Source organism: Notothenia rossii, assembly GCF_949606895.1.
Source record: "Notothenia rossii genome assembly, chromosome: 5".
NCBI lineage: Eukaryota > Metazoa > Chordata > Actinopteri > Perciformes > Nototheniidae > Notothenia > Notothenia rossii.
In genome coordinates this window covers 1884943-1904737 of record NC_136903.1, presented here as the reverse complement: position 1 = coordinate 1904737, position 19795 = coordinate 1884943, and the positions used below count along the sequence as shown (strand labels likewise).

Below are 19795 nucleotides of genomic sequence, written 5' to 3'. Positions count from 1 at the left end.
TCTTCATGTCTCCTCTACATCAACATGGTGTCCCCTCTTCTTCATGTCTCTTCTACATCAACATGTGTCCCCTCTTCTTCTGTCTCTTCTACATCAACATGTGTCCCCTCTCCTTCATGTCTCTTCTACATCAACATGTGTCCCCTCTTCTTCATGTCTCTTCTACATCAACATGTGTCCCCTCTTCTCCATGTCTCTTCTTCATCAACATGTGTCCCCTCTTCTCCATGTCTCTTCTACATCAACATGTGTCCCCTCTTCTCATGTCTCTCTACATCAACATGTGTCCCTCTTCTTCATGTCTCTTCTACATCAACATGTGTCCCCTCTTCTTCATGTCTCTTCTACATCAACATGTGTCCCCTCTTCTCATGTCTCTTCTACATCAACATGTGTCCCCTCTTCTTCATGTCTCTTCTACATCAACATGTGTCCCCTCTTCTCCAATGTCTCTTCTTACATCAACATGTGTCCCCTCTACTCATGTCTCTTCTACATCAACATGTGTCCCCTCTTCCTCATGTCTCTCCTACATCAACATGTGTCCCTCTTCTTCATGTCTCCTCTACATCAAGCATGTGTCCCCTCTTCTTCATGTCTCTTATACATCAACATGTGTCCCCTCTTCTCCATGTCTCTTCTACATCAACATGTGTCCCCTCTTCTTCATGTCTCTTCTACATCAACATGTGTCCCCTCTTCTTCATGTCTCCTCTACATCAACATGTGTCCCCTCTTCTCCATGTCTCTTCTACATCAACATGTGTCCCCTCTTCTCCATGTCTCTTCTACATCAACATGTGTCCCCTCTTCTTCATGTCTCTTCTACATCAACATGTGTCCCCTCTTCTTCATGTCTCTTCTACATCAACATGTGTCCCCTCTTCTTCATGTCTCTTCTACATCAACATGTGTCCCCTCTTCTTCATGTCTCTTTTACATCAACATGTGTCCCCTCTTCTCCATGTCTCTTCTACATCAACATGTGTCCCCTCTTCTCCATGTCTCTTCTACATCACCATGTGTCCCCTCTTCTTCATGTCTCTTCTACATCAACATGTGTCCCCTCTTCTTCATGTCTCTTCTACATCAACATGTGTCCCCTCTTCTTCATGTCTCTTCTACATCAACATGTGTCCCCTCTTCTTCATGTCTCTTCTACATCAACATGTGTCCCCTCTTCTTCATGTCTCTTCTTACATCAACATGTGTCTCCTCTTCTTCATGTCTCTTCTACATCAACATGTGTCCCCTCTTCTTCATGTCTCTTCTACATCAACATGTGTCCCCTCTTCTCCATGTCTCTTCTTCATCAACATGTGTCCCCTCTTCTTCATGTCTCTTCTACATCAACATGTGTCCCCTCTTCTCCATGTCTCTTCTACATCAGCATGTGTCCCCTCTTCTTCATGTCTCTTCTACATCAACATGTGTCCCCTCTTCTTCATGTCTCTTCTACATCAACATGTGTCCCCTCTTCTCCATGTCTCTCTACATCAACATGTGTCCCCTCTTCTTCAGTCTCTTCTACATCAACATGTGTCCCCTCTTCTCCATGTCTCTTCTACATCAGCATGAGTCCCCTCTTCTTCATGTCTCTTCTTCATCAACATGTGTCCCCTCTTCTCCATGTCTCTTCTACATCAGCATGTGTCCCCTCTTCTTCATGTCTCTTCTTCATCAACATGTGTCCCCTCTTCTTCATGTCTCTTCTACATCAACATGTGTCCCCTCTTCTCCATGTCTCTTCTACATCAGCATGTGTCCCCTCTTCTTCATGTCTCTTCTTCATCAACATGTGTCCCCTCTTCTCCATGTCTCTTCTACATCAGCATGTGTCTCCTCTTCTTCATGTCTCTTCTACATCAACATGTGTCCCCTCTTCTTCATGTCTCTTCTACATCAACATGTGTCCCCTCTTCTCCATGTCTCTTCTACATCAACATGTGTCCCCTCTTCTCCATGTCTCTTCTACATCAACATGTGTCTCCTCTTCTTCATGTCTCTTCTACATCAACATGTGTCCCCTCTTCTCCATGTCTCTTCTACATCAACATGTGTCCCCTCTTCTCCATGTCTCTTCTACATCAACATGTGTCCCCTCTTCTCCATGTCTCTTCTACATCAACATGTGTCTCCTCTTCTTCATGTCTCTTCTACATCAACATGTGTCCCCCTCTTCTTCATGTCTCTTCTACATCACATGTGTCCCCTCTGTGGAAGAGACTCTGAAAGTTTCAGGAACAAAGATTCTCTCTCTTTTTGATCCAGTTCTATAAAAACCTGATTTTGGACACTTTGTGATTACATAACGATGTTTTGTCTTGTGTAACCATTAGCCAATCAGCAACAAGGTAACCCCCCCCCCCCCCCCCCCCCCCCCCCCCTTATCACCTGAATCTCCTCCTAGAGCTCCATTGAGTTCTTTGTAACCAAATGTCTCTCAGAGGGGCGTGGGGAGGGGCTCCTTATTTTCATCTGAAGTAACAGACAGAGAATCAGCACTTTGGAAACAGGGCTGAAACAGAGGGGATTATGGGTAATGCTGCAATGATCTGTTTGGTGTTTCAGCCAATCAGAGACAAGTTCTGTATATATCTGAGACCTGTCATATATGATGAACAACGGTATAATAGGGAACCTTTAACCGTGCTTCAGGTGGAGGAGACGATCAGTCTGGTGCGGAGGATCGAGGAGACGGGCGTGGCCGCGGTGGCTGTTCACGGCAGGTAAACAACCTGAAATATATATCAGATATTTCACTGAGGGAATATTTGAGTTATTCTCATAACCACCTTTTGATATTTGTATGCCTCCACCCCGGTGATATCTGAGGAATATCTGGAGGGCATGTCTGTCCCATATTCAAGATTTAATATGCTAATTATAACAATATCACACACACACACACACACACACACACACACACACACACACACACACAACAATCCAGCACCAGTCACTTTCTGCTATGGACATTTTTGCTCTATTTTATATTCATCCTGCTTTCTGAAGAAAACGGTTATTTTGTGGGTTTTTTGTAACTTATTGAGTCTTCTTGTATTTTCTAGTGTGAGTTTTTTATACCTCGGTACTGTGGGAAACAGTATTTCGATCTTTCTGTGTGTACAAACATATTTTGAGATTGACAATAAAGTTTTCGTTTCCTGCAGTGTGTTATATAGGTCTGTCTGCATGTAAACGCAAATGAGCCAATCCGTGGAGCCGTTACGTTAAACCCCCGCTGATTGGTCCAAATTGACCAATCCACGGACTTCCTCACAAACACACTCAGTGCAGGCAGCTCTGCTGATCTCTCCTCCCTGGCTGCAGGCTGATAACAGACAGTTCTCTCTGCAGACCCATTCTCTCTGCAGACCCATCCTCACTGCGTTACCTGTTTCTCACTCAATATCAAGAAACACTTATTGATTTTACTTCGGCTGTGACTTTGTGTGTGCTCAGGGTGAGTTTGGCTGTCGTTAAACAAGGAAACCACACCTCCACGGAGCTCAGCGCGATTCACAACGTCCCGACCAATCAGAGCACAGTACTCACAGGGAGGGTGGGGGCTGGAGCTACTGGAGCTACAACGAGCCGTTAAAGGCAGAGAGTGAAATTCAGTGAATACACGTAGTTTACAGAGATGCTCTATGAGAAACCAATGTGAGTTTGGAACATTGAACAATATAAATCTATTCTAGTAGACCTCAACAATGGAACTATGATCAGTAGAAATGGCCATGACATGGGACCTTTAATGTGTGTGCTCACTTCCTTGTAAAAGATTCTCGACTTTTTGTAATTTATGTTTTTTAGGTGCTTTATTGCTTTATTTTGTTGTGTTTCAGGTTAAGAGAAGAACGACCCCGTCATCCTCTACACTGCGACTTCATCAAAGCTGTCGCTGAAGCCGTCTCCGTCCCCATCATCGCAAAGTAAGGACTCTTTAAAGTAGAGCCTCTTTAAAGTAGAGACACTACATACTGATATACACCTGAACATCAGCAGGAGAGCACTCTTTAAAGTAGAGACACTACGTACTGATATACACCTGAACATCAGCAGGAGAGGACTCTTTAAAGTAGAGACACTACATACTGATATATACCTGAACATCAGCAGGAGAGGACTCTTTAAAGTAGAGACACTACATACTGATATACACCTGAACATCAGCAGGAGAGGACTCTTTAAAGTAGAGACACTACATACTGATATACACCTGAACATCAGCAGGAGAGGACTCTTTAAAGTAGAGACACTACATACTGATATACACCTGAACATCAGCAGGAGAGGACTCTTTAAAGTAGAGACACTACATACTGATATACACCTGAACATCAGCAGGAGAGGACTCTTTAAAGTAGAGACACTACATACTGATATACACCTGAACATCAGCAGGAGAGGACTCTTTAAAGTAGAGACACTACGTACTGATATACACCTGAACATCAGCAGGAGAGGACTCTTTAAAGTAGAGACACTACATACTGATATACACCTGAACATCAGCAGGAGAGGACTCTTTAAAGTAGAGTAACTAATCGTCCTCCTCAGCGGTGGATCTCTGGATTTGGTGAAAACCAACGCAGATATCGAGGAGTTCAGGAAGAAGACGGGTTCCTCCTCGGTGATGTTGGCTCGCGCCGCCATGTGGAACGTCTCCGTGTTCAGCCCCTCTGGACCCTTCCCTCTGGAAAAAGTGATGGAGGACTACCTCAAATACGTGAGTCTCAAAAGATGCTTTTCACCTGATGCATTAAAGGTGCTCTTTAATCCATTCATTGAAGGGTTTTTAATCTTTACGCAGGAAGTTTCCTGGAGATATTTAAATGCTCTTTTTACTGTTAGTGTACAGTTTTATTATTATCCTGCTGTCCATCCATCCATCCATCTTCTCCCGCTTATCCGCTGTCGGGTCGCGGAGGTATCAGTTCCAGCAGACGCATGTTTATGTATAAAAGACATCAAGAAGTGCATGTTGCATGACGGGTCCCCTTTAATGTTTGTTTTTGTTCCTCAGGCGATCCGGTACGAGAACCACGCCTTCAACACCAAGTACTGCCTGTGTCAGATGCTGAGAGACAAGGTGGAGTCTCCTCAGGGGAAGCTGCTGCAGGCGGCTCAGACTCACGCTGACATCAGGTCCTTTCACCTTATTAACCTTAGTGTTTCTTGATCACATGATTAGACCTAAGGAGAAAAGGAATACATGGCCCCTGATGTACTTTCAATACTTCAGTCACTGCTGTGACCAAAACATTTCAAACTGGGATCAACAAAGTATATCTTTTCTGGAAATCAGAATCCCTTTATTCGTCCCACAGAGGGGACATTTACATTGTTACAGCAGACAAGAACCAAAGACAGCTTCATGTTAACTAAGGAGCATACAAAAGTATTAAAGATACAAAAAAAAAAAAAAAATTAAAAAGTTACACATTTTACAAAAAACACAGTTCTGAGGATTTAGCAGCCAGGTATACATTACAGAGTTATTAACGGAATATATACTATATATATATATATTGCACATAGTTGATATTTAACAAGTGCTTCCTTTCGATTAAATAACTTTTTAAACATGTCCCTACAGGGGTAGACATTAAGGGTAAAAAGCACTGGCCCGGAGCATTCGTCCACAAAATCGACTAATAATGAAGAAAATGAACACATTTGTTGCCATAGTAATTTATGCACTAACTACATTACTACTTGTACTACAACATTTGAATCATCAGTTCTTCCTCATTTTCCTCAATTGTTCATATTTGGTTTATTAAAATAATTATATTGTGGTCATTGTTAAAGAAAAAAGGAGGGTGACGTTTCTGCTAAGATTATTATTATTAGTATAAAGCTCTTTCTGCCTTCCTGTCATCAGGAGTTAGAAATGTAATGGCTATGTATTAGATTAGAACCTTCATTCTCCTAAACTGCTGGGACATTTCCCTAGAGCCAATACCTTTATATTGTCTACTCTTCACTTCCTGTCAGCATAGGTCTGCATTGATGTACAGAGCCCACAGAGGACCTTGTTTAGATCATATTGAAGCCAACTCCATCGATCAAGCTGACTGAAACTCTCTCTCCCTCTTCTTCTCATGCTCCCTGTCACTCTCCACTAACGGCCCCTACACACGGCGGCGTGCGTTAACGCTTCTGCACATTCACTTTGAATGGGGTGACGTCACGATTCGCCGAACTGCATTGTGGGATCAAAGCGTAGCTTCTCTCGCGGTGCTCGCTGCTAAAGTAGAGCGATGTTCTACTTTTGACGCCTCGACGGAGGCGCCAGCCAATCGAATCATATGCCAGTGCAAGCTCTAGCCAATCAGAGCGTCAAAGCGTGTGTGTCTGGGGCGGGAGATTCATGTGATTGGTTGTTGGTCGAGTTTCAGCCCCCCCCGCCGGCAAGCGACAACGCACGCCGCCGTGTGTAGGGGCCGTAACTCCTCCGGTGACTTTCTTTTATTTGAAGATTGTTTTTTGCTTGGCCGGTTACCGCTGGTATTAAAAACATTTTGGCGAACGGTTAGGTGGCGCGATAGTCTGTCGTGAGGCGGTTGTCGTTCACCCAATAACGACAACCGCCTCACGAAACGCTGTGTTGTAGAGTTAAGAAACAAAACACTTTAACAACACTGCTTCTGAAACACCAGCAGCACAGGGCCATGTGGTTTCATGTCTTACTGGTCTTTGTTTTTAAAGTGATATTTATAGTGGCCCGAGCGGCAAGTGGGAAGTACGCTCTGCTGCCCGGGGGGTCTAAAGAGTGCTTCCGGGCCAGAGGGCCGTTTGTAATGTCAGCCCTGAACTGTGTTTAGAGTCTGCCTGTGACTTCAGCTAAAGGTGTGTTGTTGTTGTTGGTGTTGTTGTTGTGTTGTAGCGCTGCGTTCGGGCTGCAGCAGTTCTGCCAGCAGACGGAGGACGAGCTGCAGAAGAAGAGGAGCGAGCTGCAGGGAGACTGCCCCCCCGACGCTCTGAGGATGGAGGGAGACGTCAGCACCATGGCCGTCAAATTCATCCGGTCAGAGGGCACGCGCGTCAGGGAGGATTTGTGATGTTTATTTAGCCGAACGTGTTCCTGATGAAACGATGTGTGTTCCAGACGAGAGTATCTTCCTCACTTCAGCCCCAAGATGTTCCTGCTGGAGTGGAGCCGCAAGGAGAAGCTGCAGCAGCCCCTTTATGAGATGGTGAGACACACACACACACACACACACACACACACGCACACGCACACACACACACACACACACACACACACACACACACACACTCACACTCACACTCACACTCACACTCACACTCACACTCACACTCACACTCACACTCACATACACACACACATACACATACAGACACACACACTCTTACTTAGACACACACACAGACACTTTATGAGATGGTGAGACACACACACACACACACACACACACACACACACACACTCACACTTAGACACACACACACACACACACTTAGACACACACACACACACACACACACTTAGACACACACACACACACACACACACACACACACACACACACTCATACTTAGACACACACACACACACACACACTCTTACTTAGACACACACACAGACACAGACACTTTATGAGATGGTGAGACACACACACACACACACATTAATAATACATTGGATTTTTATAGTGCTTTTCCTAATGCTCAAAGATGTTGAAGACATAGACACTGTTACGAACCCACTAGGGATGAGGAAGGCAACACACACCAGAATGGAATTGGTAATTATTATAAACGGGTTTAATGGATAACAACACAAAGTGCACAACAACATGAGACCAAAAAGGGGCACAGGTATACTGCTAGAACGAAAAGAGAACCCTAAAAGTGGGCCTAATCACACACCTGTGATCACCGCTAATCAAAAGAGGCTGCGGAAAAAACAAACACGCAACGCCAAACACACATCTAACAACACACGACACGGATCACACAAGTTCTGACAGTCTAACGTGTCCACGACACCGGAGCAGAATGAGTGAGGCGTCTGATCGCAGCAGAGCCTCCAGAGTGATAGCTGTCCCCAGGCTTTGTAGCGTCATCTCCGGCAGGTGTGCGCTGGGATGGCTCGGGGAGCGCGTCGGGCCCGGCGTGCTCCAATCACAATCTTCAGGAGGCGGACCAGGAGATGGCAGCCAATCACGTCAGGGCAACCGCACAGCTCATTTACATACAACACAGAGTAACACACTTAAGAGGACCAGGAAGGCAGCAGCCGTGACAGACAGACACGCACACACACACACACACACACACACACACACACACACACACACACACACACACACACACACACACACACACACACACACACACACACACACACACACACACCCTCAGCTCTGGCTCTTCTTCCTGTTTCAGGTGCAGCGCTCTCTGGATCGGGGCTTTCAGTCCACGGTGACGTTTGCAGGGAAGAGATTCAGATCTTCACTCTGGTCAGAACAACAACAACAATAACAATTACTACCAATAAATATAACAAATACTCTAAAGGGAGGTCAGGTACTCTTTAAAACCGCTGCTAGCTATGGGTACTTTTTACTGAAGTACATTTCAAAGCCTCTTTACTTTGACTTGAGTAAAGAAGTTTAGTCAGTACTTCTACTTTCACCAGAGTATATTTAAACACGAGTATATGTACTTCTACTTGAGTGAAGGACGTGTGTACTTCTACTTGAGTAAAGGATGTGTGTACTTCTACTTGAGTAAAGGATGTGTGTACTTCTACTTAGTAAAGGATGTGTGTACTTCTACTTAGTAAAGGACGTGTGTACTTCTACTTGAGTAAAGGACGTGTGTACTTCTACTTGAGTAAAGGACGTGTGTACTTCTACTCGAGTAAAGGACGTGTGTACTTCTACTCGAGTAAAGGACGTGTGTACTTCTACTCGAGTAAAGGATGTGTGTACTTCTACTTGAGTAAAGGACGTGTGTACTTCTACTTGAGTAAAGGATGTGTGTACTTCTACTTGAGTAAAGGACGTGTGTACTTCTACTTGAGTACAGGATGTGTGTACTTCTACTTGAGTAAAGGATGTGTGTACTTCTACTTGAGTAAAGGATGTGTGTACTTCTACTTGAGTAAAGGACGTGTGTACTTCTACTTGAGTAAAGGACGTGTGTACTTCTACTTGAGTACAGGATGTGTGTACTTCTACTTGAGTAAAGGACGTGTGTACTTCTACTTGAGTAAAGGATGTGTGTACTTCTACTTGAGTAAAGGACGTGTGTACTTCTACTCGAGTAAAGGACGTGTGTACTTCTACTCGAGTAAAGGATGTGTGTACTTCTACTCGAGTAAAGGATGTGTGTACTTCTACTTAGTAAAGGATGTGTGTACTTCTACTTAGTAAAGGACGTGTGTACTTCTACTTGAGTAAAGGACGTGTGTACTTCTACTTGAGTAAAGGACGTGTGTACTTCTACTTGAGTAAAGGACGTGTGTACTTCTACTCGAGTAAAGGACGTGTGTACTTCTACTCGAGTAAAGGATGTGTGTACTTCTACTCGAGTAAAGGATGTGTGTACTTCTACTTAGTAAAGGACGTGTGTACTTCTACTTGAGTAAAGGATGTGTGTACTTCTACTCGAGTAAAGGATGTGTCTACTTCTACTCGAGTAAAGGATGTGTGTACTTCTACTTGAGTAAAGGACGTGTGTACTTCTACTTGAGTAAAGGACGTGTGTACTTCTACTCGAGTAAAGGACGTGTGTACTTCTACTTGAGTAAAGGATGTGTGTACTTCTACTCGAGTAAAGGATGTGTGTACTTCTACTTGAGTAAAGGACGTGTGTACTTCTACTTGAGTAAAGGACGTGTGTACTTCTACTCGAGTAAAGGACGTGTGTACTTCTACTTGAGTAAAGGACATGTGTACTTCTACTTGAGTAAAAGACGTGTGTACTTCTACTTGAGTAAAGGACGTGTGTACTTCTACTCGAGTAAAGGATGTACTTTGGCCCTCTCTGGTTTTCAGGGAGAAGTCGAAGAAGTTTGCGCAGCAGGCGGCCTCCGTGGTGTGCCTCCGAGTTCTGGGAATACCGGAGGGTCGAATCGGAGACGAAGAGTCGGACCTGGTCTGCAAGAGGAAGAGAGACGGGAGGACCAACGGCACCACAGAAGAAGAGCAGAGCAGCAAGAGACACTCGGGCGACATGCGGCCGGAGGAGGAAACGCCACATGTCAACGGAGACGATCAAAACGCAAACACGCCTCCAGAAAAGAGCTAAGAGCAGGAGAAGCTGGTGTTTCCACGAGGAACACACGGAGGTTAAAAAAAGAGATTAGATTTGAGTTCGTCTGCATGTGAAGCTCCTTTATCACTGATGGACGTTTGTGGGAACTGTCAGAACAAATGAAGAGATTTAAAAACTGCATTTTTATGGTTTTGGGTTTTTCTTCTGCCTTAAAAAGTACATCTTTGAAATCTAAATATTATAATTTATTTTTTGAATGCAGTACTTTTATTTCAAGCTGTGGTATTAATACTTCTACTGCAGTAAAGTCTCTGAATACTTCCTCCGCAACTGGTCGTTTTGCTTTTTTTCTGCATCAATAATATTTTGACGTCCTAAAATAAGTATTCTTACATTGAGTTACGAGTACTTTTACTTTGACATAGTATGTGTACAGTGTGGTATTAGTACTTTTACTTTGACAGAGTATGTGTACAGTGTGGTATTAGTACTTTTACTGCAGTAAAGTCTCTTGAGTACTTCCTCCCCTGAGTTGAATTTGACACCCATCTGATGACATCACCACGGGGCTGGCTGTTGCTGCTTTCAAGGACCCTGGGAAATATGAGAGAGTAACCAACATCAGTGGAAAGTCTTTAAATCTCCTTGTACTGTAAATGAGACTAGAACATGCACCCTGTATGAAGTTTAGAAATCATCGTGTTTTGCAGTCTTTGAAAGTGTTTCCGTGCACAGCATTTCCGCCAGGTTGCTGAATAGATATCAGATAAAGTTTGTTAGTCTCAAACAGGAAGTTGGTGTTAAAAAAGGGAAGTACACGAACAGATCCCTAGAGATTAATAACAGCATTTAAATGAGACCTTGAACACCTCATACTGAGCCTTGAGTGAATCATTGTTACACTCTATTATGTATTATTCTTACTTATTAGGAAGTTCTGTTTCCTTATTTCGTCTTTAAAATACGACGTTAATATTAAATTATAAACAATTCATTTTGACATGTTGTGATCACCATGGTTTATAGACTGAGTCTTATTCAAATGATTTATTAGGAAAGTTAATGTGTATTTTCACAACTTGCCTTCTACGATGAGATTAAATGCAAGACAATTCCTTTTTCTAAAACCTTTCATTTGACCTTTTTGTGACTGAAAGAGTTAGTAACAAGTAACTAAGTATATCTACTCAAGCACTTCGGCAACAGAATGACTTATTTTACTTTTGGTACTTTAAGTATATTTTGATGCTAATATTTTTGTACTTGAACATTTTGAATGCAGGACTTTTAGTACAAGATCTGAGTACTTCTACTTTTACTCAAGTACAAGATCTGAGTACTTCTACTTTTACTCAAGTACAAGATCTGAGTACTTTTACTTTTACTCAAGTACAAGATCTGAGTACTTTTACTTAAGTACAAGATCTGAGTACTTCTACCACCTCTGATTAAATCTAAAAGCATAAAATGGAAATACTCAAGTAAAGCACAAGTACCTCAAAATTGTACTTAACCACTTGAGTAAATGTACTTAGTTAATCTCACACTGCTAGTATATATTTAATGTTTACTTTATGATTTGCCCAACTTGTTTGTTTGTTCACAGCATGTAAAGCGGCCTTGGGTCTCTTGAAAGGCGCTATATTAAATGTAATCTATAATAATTATTATTATAATATTATCATTCATGAGTTACTTCCCACCCGTTCTCGGAGGCTGTAGTACCGCCGCTTGGCCACTAAGTCATTCAATATATGTGCTTCAACGTCCAGCTCACTTCCTGGGGGCTCGGTGTTGTAGTTTACGGAAAGACCGTGAACGCAGCACTGGGATCAACTCAAACAGCCGAACAGAAACAGAGAACAAACAACAAGTTAACAACAACAATGGGACTTTAACGCTTTGACTGCGCTTCCTGTGGCTGCGTTTATTAACCGAGTGAATGGCGGGTAACAACTTTTAGTGACGTGTTTGTTGTGGATGAGACAGGTTCGAGAGACGGACAGGTTTTAACCGTTTAACGGCTCAATGTCGTCGGTAAACTGCGCCGAGGAACTGGACTTCAGACTGATGTTCGACGGGAGACAGGCGGCAGGTAAACGGGCTTTTATTTTGACGACGTTAGTTAGAAATGTGTCACCATTCAGCGTGAAGTTAACGGGAGGAAGCGGCGGTTAGAGCGGAAGTGAAGCTGTGCGGCCTTCAGAATAAAATTCAGCATTAGATAGATGTATAGATAGAGGTGGGAAAAGCTCTTAGATCTTGTACTTGAGTTAAAGTAAAAGTACTCAGATCTTGTACTTGATTATAAATACAAAAATAAGTACTCAGATCTTGTACTATGGTGATCTACCTCAATATGTTGCTTTTACTTTGAAAGTCGTAACCGTAAGTGGAGCTGTCAGACTTCAGTGTATGTGACACCTCCAGCTGTCTGCTGTTAAATTTAGGTTAAATATTTAAATGTAGGTTAATTTAAAATATGGATTTCCTTCCTTTTAAACCACAGAAAGCTACAGAGACTGTTCACAGTGTGTTTATTATTTTATTAATTAATCTGCTTTCTTTTTATGTTCTGATTAGTCGGCAGCGGTGGTGATTTTGTAACATTTAAGTTGTGTTTATACACTTTGAACTCAATGAATTGTAGATTTTATGCAACTTAACTTTTATATTAATGGCTATTATATATTTTTGATATAATTATATGAAGTATTAATATTTATTACTCACTTAAAGTACTTTTTAAAGTCATTTGATGGCACAATCTAGTGAAAATAAGAGACAAAAATAAGAATTTTAGCTACAAAAAGTTACTTTTTCACATTTAGCGCTTGTCTGCAACTTTACCAGATAGTAGAAACATAGCATTTATATTATAACCTTAATCCATGCCTTTGTATAGCTTTACTAAAATAATATTTCTTATTATAAGGCAAAGCATAGTGTCATGTGACCTGACTGTTTTACCTGTTTCACTCTGCAAACATTTACTCTGTTGCTATTTCAATCCTCTGCATACAGGTGGTGGCTCGGATCACAAATAGTAGCACATTTTTAGACACTGCAAACTGATATACACCTGAACATCAGCAGGAGAGGACTCTTTAAAGTAGAGACACTACATACTGATATACACCTGAACATCAGCAGGAGAGGACTCTTTAAAGTAGAGACACTACATACTGATATACACCTGAACATCAGCAGGAGAGGACTCTTTAAAGTAGAAACACTACATACTGATATACACCTGAACATCAGCAGGAGAGGACTCTTTAAAGTAGAAACACTACAGACTGATATACACCTGAACATCAGCAGGAGAGGACTCTTTAAAGTAGAGACACTACATACTGATATACACCTGAACATCAGCAGGAGAGGACTCTTTAAAGTAGAGACACTACATACTGATATACACCTGAACATCAGCAGGAGAGGACTCTTTAAAGTAGAGACACTACATACTGATATACACCTGAACATCAGCAGGAGAGGACTCTTTAAAGTAGAAACACTACATACTGATATACACCTGAACATCAGCAGGAGAGGACTCTTTAAAGTAGAAACACTACATACTGATATACACCTGAACATCAGCAGGAGAGGACTCTTTAAAGTAGAGACACTACATACTGATATGCACCTGAACATCAGCAGGAGAGGACTCTTTAAAGTAGAAACACTACATACTGATATACACCTGAACATCAGCAGGAGAGGACTCTTTAAAGTAGAGACACTACATACTGATATACACCTGAACATCAGCAGGAGAGGACTCTTTAAAGTAGAGACACTACATACTGATATACACCTGAACATCAGCAGGAGAGGACTCTTTAAAGTAGAGACACTACATACTGAACATTAGTGAAGTGTAGGTCTGCAGCAGGATTTATTATTATTAACGTGAAATGTGCTGGATCGTATAATAAACTGGATTAGAGGAAGCAGAATTAATGTGTGTTATTGTAATATCTGGTAATTAAAATGACCACTGAGCTACTTTCTCATGAACTGAGAGTTCACTCACCGCACCATGAACAACAGTTGAGTAAATTCATTCACACAGCTGCACGCACTCACCACAACATGACTATTAATACCACACACACACACACACACACACACACACACACACACACACACACACACACACACACACACACACACACACACACACACACACACACACACACTCTCACAAATAGACACAATGCATGCAAAATAGGAAGTCAAAGCAGCAACTGTGAAGAGCTTCACTGTTCTTTAAAACAAATACATTGCATGGGATGAAGAGGATGAGGATGAGGAGGAGGAGGAGGATAAGGAAGAAGAAGAGGAGGGGGAGGATTTGATATGTCAGGAATTTTTTTAAGTAAAATCCTAAAACAAAACAAAAGCAAAAAACGTTGTAAATCTTTAGACAGTTGAAGACGAGGAGGTGGAAGATGAGAAAGAGGAAGAGGAAGAGCTGCCAGCTGGGCACCACACAGTGGTTAGAAAACCAGGAAGTAAAACCTGCCGGCAGACAGGCGGCGACTCGAGGACTTCCTGTACCGAGCGGCAAGCACCCAAAAAAATACTAATGTCAAAAATATGAATGCATTCACAAAATGCTGAGAGAAACACGAAGCTGCTTTTAAACATTTCAATATTAATACTTTTTTTTATCACAACAGTCTTTTAGTTAATTAAAGAGTCCTCTCCTGCTGATGTTCAGGTGTATATCAGTATGTAGTGTCTCTACTTTAAAGAGTCCTCTCCTGCTGGTGTTCAGGTGTATATCAGTATGTAGTGTCTCTACTTTAAAGAGTCCTCTCCTGCTGATGTTCAGGTGTATATCAGTATGTAGTGTCTATACTTTAAAGAGTCCTCTCCTGCTGATGTTCAGGTGTATATCAGTATGTAGTGTCTATACTTTAAAGAGTCCTCTCCTGCTGATGTTCAGGTGTATATCAGTATGTAGTGTCTCCACTTTAAAGAGTCCTCTCCTGCTGATGTTCAGGTGTATATCAGTATGTAGTGTCTCTACTTTAAAGAGTCCTCTCCTGCTGATGTTCAGGTGTATATCAGTATGTAGTGTCTCCACTTTAAAGAGTCCTCTCCTGCTGATGTTCAGATGTATATCAGTATGTAGTGTCTCTACTTTAAAGAGTCCTCTCCTGCTGATGTTCAGGTGCATATCAGTATGTAGTGTCTCTACTTTAAAGAGTCCTCTCCTGCTGATGTTCAGGTGTATATCAGTATGTAGTGTCTCTACTTTAAAGAGTCCTCTCCTGCTGATGTTCAGGTGTATATCAGTTTGTAGTGTCTCTACTTTAAAGAGTCCTCTCCTGCTGATGTTCAGGTGTATATCAGTATGTAGTGTCTCTACTTTAAAGAGTCCTCTGCTGCTGATGTTCAGGTGTATATCAGTATGTAGTGTATCTACTTTAAAGAGTCCTCTCCTGTTGATGTTCAGGTGTATATCAGTATGTAGTGTCTCTACTTTAAAGAGTCCTCTCCTGCTGATGTTCAGGTGTATATCAGTATGTAGTGTCTCTACTTTAAAGAGTCCTCTGCTGCTGATGTTCAGGTGTATATCAGTATGTAGTGTATCTACTTTAAAGAGTCCTCTCCTGCTGATGTTCAGGTGTATATCAGTATGTAGTGTCTCTACTTTAAAGAGTCCTCTGCTGCTGATGTTCAGGTGTATATCAGTATGTAGTGTATCTACTTTAAAGAGTCCTCTCCTGTTGATGTTCAGGTGTATATCAGTATGTAGTGTCTCTACTTTAAAGAGTCCTCTCCTGCTGATGTTCAGGTGTATATCAGTATGTAGTGTCTATACTAAACCTGTTGTGTTATTTATATTGTTGTGTTCTGCAAGCCTCTTTGCAAATCAAATGATGGAGCTCTCGTTTGATTCTGATTTGCATGTTGTTTCCTCTCAGGTCAACAGCTCGATGGCGCCTCCCCCCCTTCTTCCTCCTCCAATCAGGCTCTGGAGCTTCAGACTCACACTTTCCCCCCCACCGACTACCAGTACCAACTGCAGGGGTCCCTGTACGACTCCCAGGGGCCCCAGTACGGCTCCCTGGGGAACACCAGAACCTTCGAGTGCCCGAGTATCCAGATCACTTCCATCGCTCCCAACAGCCATGTGGATCCTGGAAGCGGACAGGAAGTGATGGCGTGTTGCCGGGCGGAGGGCGGGAACCCCGAGGCATCCTGGTCTGTAAAATAATTGATTTAAAATAGACTACTGTATTGACCGAAATACAAGACAGGGTTTATTAAAATCTGAAAAGAGTCTGAAAAGAGTCTTATATTCTGGGTCCAGTCTTTTCGATGTAATTACACAGTCACAACAACAGATTGAGCCAAACGAGTCTTAAAGTACGGAAACAGTTCACAGCAACAGGAGGGATAGAGATGGAGAGACACAGAGACCAACTCCAACAAAGTGGATCAAAAGTAGGCGAGTTAATAAACAAGAGAGGCGAAGTTACGAGAGAGCATCGTGAATGGGTTAAAGGAATGCTGCGTATCTAATGCCACGGACTGCAGCGAGGAAGACGTGATGTAATGATGCAGCTGAATGAGAAGACATCCGTGAAGTGACGAATAGACGGCACATTTGAACACAATTTGTGATGTGTGTTATCAATATTTTCAAATACAATTATTTTCTTTATCAAAAACAAGATTTGGTCTTCAAAAAGGTATTTTTCCAAAAATGAGTCTTGATAAAGAGGGGTCGTGTTGTATTTCCTCGTGTTGAAAGGTGCTATAAAGAAACGTTCCTCTCCTCAAGGGCCAGCTGTATCTTCCTCTGGTTCCCAGTTACCGGGACCCTGCTCTGAATTATAATACTGTGCAAACTTAAGCAGTTTCAAATCGATAACCAAAAATATAATTGACTTAAATTATATATAAACAAATGATCTAGCTAATTACACATCGGAAAAGGGGTGGGAAAAAGTTTACGCTTATTTAATCCCAGCCCTTCTGCCAAAAACAAATTATAAAAAAAAGACAATTCGAAAATGTATTTAAAAAATACTACTTTGAATTGCCTCGTGTTGAAAGCTATGTAAACGTTCCTCTCCTCAGGGGCCAGCTGTACCTTCCTCTGGTTCCCAGCTACAGAGACCCTGCTCTGAGTGCCAGTCCCTGCAGCAGCCTGTCCTCTCGCAGCTGGATGTCCGACCTGTCCTCCTGCGAGTCCTTCTCCCACGACGACGTGGAGGCGGAGCTTAGGGACGCCGCTCACCTGGCTCTCTGCTCCCCCGTGGGCTCACCTGGCTGCGGGGGCGGGGCCTTCGGAGTGGAGCTTTGGCAGCAGAAGTACCAACATCCTGGTGCTTTCAGTCCATCGCTGTCGCCTCACCAGTCGCCCCGACAGTCGCCTCATCACTCCCCCCGGACCAGCGTCACAGAGGAGAGCTGGCTGACCCCCAGACCCACCTCCAGGTAACTGTGTTATATTATTTATATTATATTAGGTACTCAAAAACACTTAATACAGGCTTGAGTAACAACAACAAAACACACCCAAGACAAACACTACAACAAATGGGCTGATCAGTTTTGAACTTTGTTTGGGCTGTTTTGCTTCCTTAATGTGTCAACAACCAAAATACACATCAAGGTGCTTCATTTGGTAACTTAAGTGAGACAAAGAGACATCCCTCTGGTGACCCCTCCGACTCTAAAGTGTCAACATCAACATGAAAACAAGAATATGAGCCTGGCTTTATCCAGTGTTCACATTTCTGCGCCTCATTTGCATATTTACACATTTCAGAAACGTGTAATAGTTGATCTAACAGCAGACGTCTTCCTCAGGCCGTCCTCCCGACCAACGTCCCCCTGTGGAAAGAGACGTCACTCCAGTGCTGGCCCCCACGCCCGCTCCCACTCCCCCCATCACTCCCCCCATCACTCCCCCAGCCCGGGAGCCTCTCCGCGGGGCAGCGTCACTGACGACTCCTGGGTGGGGAGTCCCGCCGCCGCCTTCCTGCTGTCGGGCTACCAGGAGCTGGACGTCCCCTCAAAGACCCGGAGGACCACGGGGGGGCTGCTGGCTGGGCAGGGGGACCTGGAGGCCTTCCTGGACCCCCCCGGGGAGGAGGGGGCGGGGCAGGACGACCTCACTGACCTCTTCTTGCACGTGCCCTCACACTTCAGCTGGAACAAACCCAAACCTGGGAACCCCCCTCTGTTCAGGTGGGCTTCATGCAAGGTCTCTCATACTCAAGAGTTAGGGCTGCTAAACTTGATATCTTAATGCAACTGAGATATAAGATAAGAAGTACTTTATTGATCCCAATCTGGGAAATGTTTGTGTTGCAGCAGCCTGAAAAGACATGGCGTTGTACAATAGACATTTAAAGACAAGAAGATGTGTTGAATTACAAATTGAGATGGAGTGTGGGAGAGAAGGGTTAGGGTTAGCCCATCAAAACAACCCTGTCCAGTTCTACAGGGGGGTATGTGGACTCTACGTTGAGTAACAGTGTGTGTGTCCCTGCAGAGCCTCCTCGCCCCCCCCTCTGGACTGGCCCCTGCCCAGCCAGTTTGACCAGTATGAGCTGAGGGTGGAGGTCCAGCCCCGATCATACCACCGCGCTCACTATGAGACGGAGGGCAGCCGCGGGTCCATCAAGGCGGCGACTGCAGGACATCCACTCGTCAAAGTGAGTCTTAAAAACACGTCACCCAGACGGACACTCTGATGATCCCAAATTGGGAAATTATTTTTGATGGAGCAGCAGTGTGTTCAGGCGTTAATATATTTAAAAGGTAAAAACAATAAACAGCAAATATAAACATATCTACAGTTAAAAAGAGATATTTCACAAATAATTAATAGATAGTTAAAATGTTCTAGAAAAGACCAAAATACTACATATAGATGTATCCTGCACTCAGCCTTGAAACCCTCCGAACACAAACAGAACACATGTCACTGGGCTCTGAAACTGTTCTGCGGCTCAGAGGAAAGAGCGCTAACTAGCCAGCAGCTGTTCTGGGGTCACATTCTCCAGAAGCTTCCGCTGCAGCGAGTAAACACTGAGGCTCCGTACAGGAAGCAGGAAACAGCAGGGGGGAACACACCTGACCTCAGGAGCTGATACCATGACCTCACCTGTCTCTCACACCTGTCTCTCACCTGTCCCTCACCTGTCCCTCACTTGTCTCTCCCCTGTCACTCACTTGTCTCTCACCTGTCTCTCGCTTGTCCCTCACCTGTCCCTCACCTGTCTCTCACCTGTCCCTCACCTGTCTCTCCCCTGTCTCTCACTTGTCCCTCACCTGTCTCTCACATGTCCCTCACCTGTCTCACACCTGTCTCTCACACCTGTCTCTCTCACCTGTCTCTCACCTGTCTCTCTCACCTGTCCCTCGCCTGTCTCTCACCTGTCTCTCACCTGTCTCTCTTACCTGTCTCTCACACCTGTCTCTCTCACCTGTCTCTCACACCTGTCTCTCTCACCTGTCTCTCTCACCTGTCTCTCTTACCTGTCTCTCACACCTG

General features: G+C 43.5%; 2 protein-coding genes across 3 annotated transcripts in view; both read left to right on the top strand.

Moving 5' to 3' along the window:
* The first annotated feature begins 2520 nt into the window (after positions 1-2520).
* dus2 (dihydrouridine synthase 2) lies at positions 2521-10590 on the top strand. The gene is made up of 8 exons (XM_079683975.1): positions 2521-2729; positions 3852-3938; positions 4567-4735; positions 5033-5154; positions 6899-7039; positions 7121-7208; positions 8425-8498; positions 10041-10590. Exons 1-8 carry the CDS (start codon positions 2536-2538, stop codon positions 10291-10293), a joined length of 1128 nt encoding a protein of 375 aa, XP_079540101.1. The 5' UTR covers positions 2521-2535; the 3' UTR covers positions 10294-10590.
* Positions 10591-11848: 1258 nt separating this feature from the next.
* LOC307040806 (nuclear factor of activated T-cells, cytoplasmic 3-like) overlaps positions 11849-19795 on the top strand; it is a 16888-nt gene continuing 8941 nt past the window's right edge. For both annotated transcript variants that reach the window (XR_013808618.1, XM_079683921.1), the window contains exons 1-5: positions 11849-12355; positions 16206-16485; positions 17368-17727; positions 18103-18483; positions 18791-18953. Coding sequence is in view for 1 of the 2 variants with exons in the window: in XM_079683921.1 (XP_079540047.1) it covers positions 12289-12355; positions 16206-16485; positions 17368-17727; positions 18103-18483; positions 18791-18953 (1251 nt within the window). In the remaining variant the exon portion in view is untranslated. The remainder of the gene's footprint in view (positions 12356-16205; positions 16486-17367; positions 17728-18102; positions 18484-18790; positions 18954-19795) is intronic.

What these genes read in the sequence shown, in the direction of transcription:
- dus2 (XM_079683975.1), top strand. Translation starts at nt 2,536, where the DNA reads ATGGGTAATGCTGCAATGATCTGTTTGGTGTTTCAGCCAATCAGAGAC. An exon ending in CAGACTCACGCTGACATCAG is followed by an intron (nt 5,155 to 6,898) that starts GTCCTTTCACCT and finishes GTTGTGTTGTAG; the next exon opens with CGCTGCGTTCGGGCTGCAGC. An exon ending in ATGGCCGTCAAATTCATCCG is followed by an intron (nt 7,040 to 7,120) that starts GTCAGAGGGCAC and finishes TGTGTGTTCCAG; the next exon opens with ACGAGAGTATCTTCCTCACT.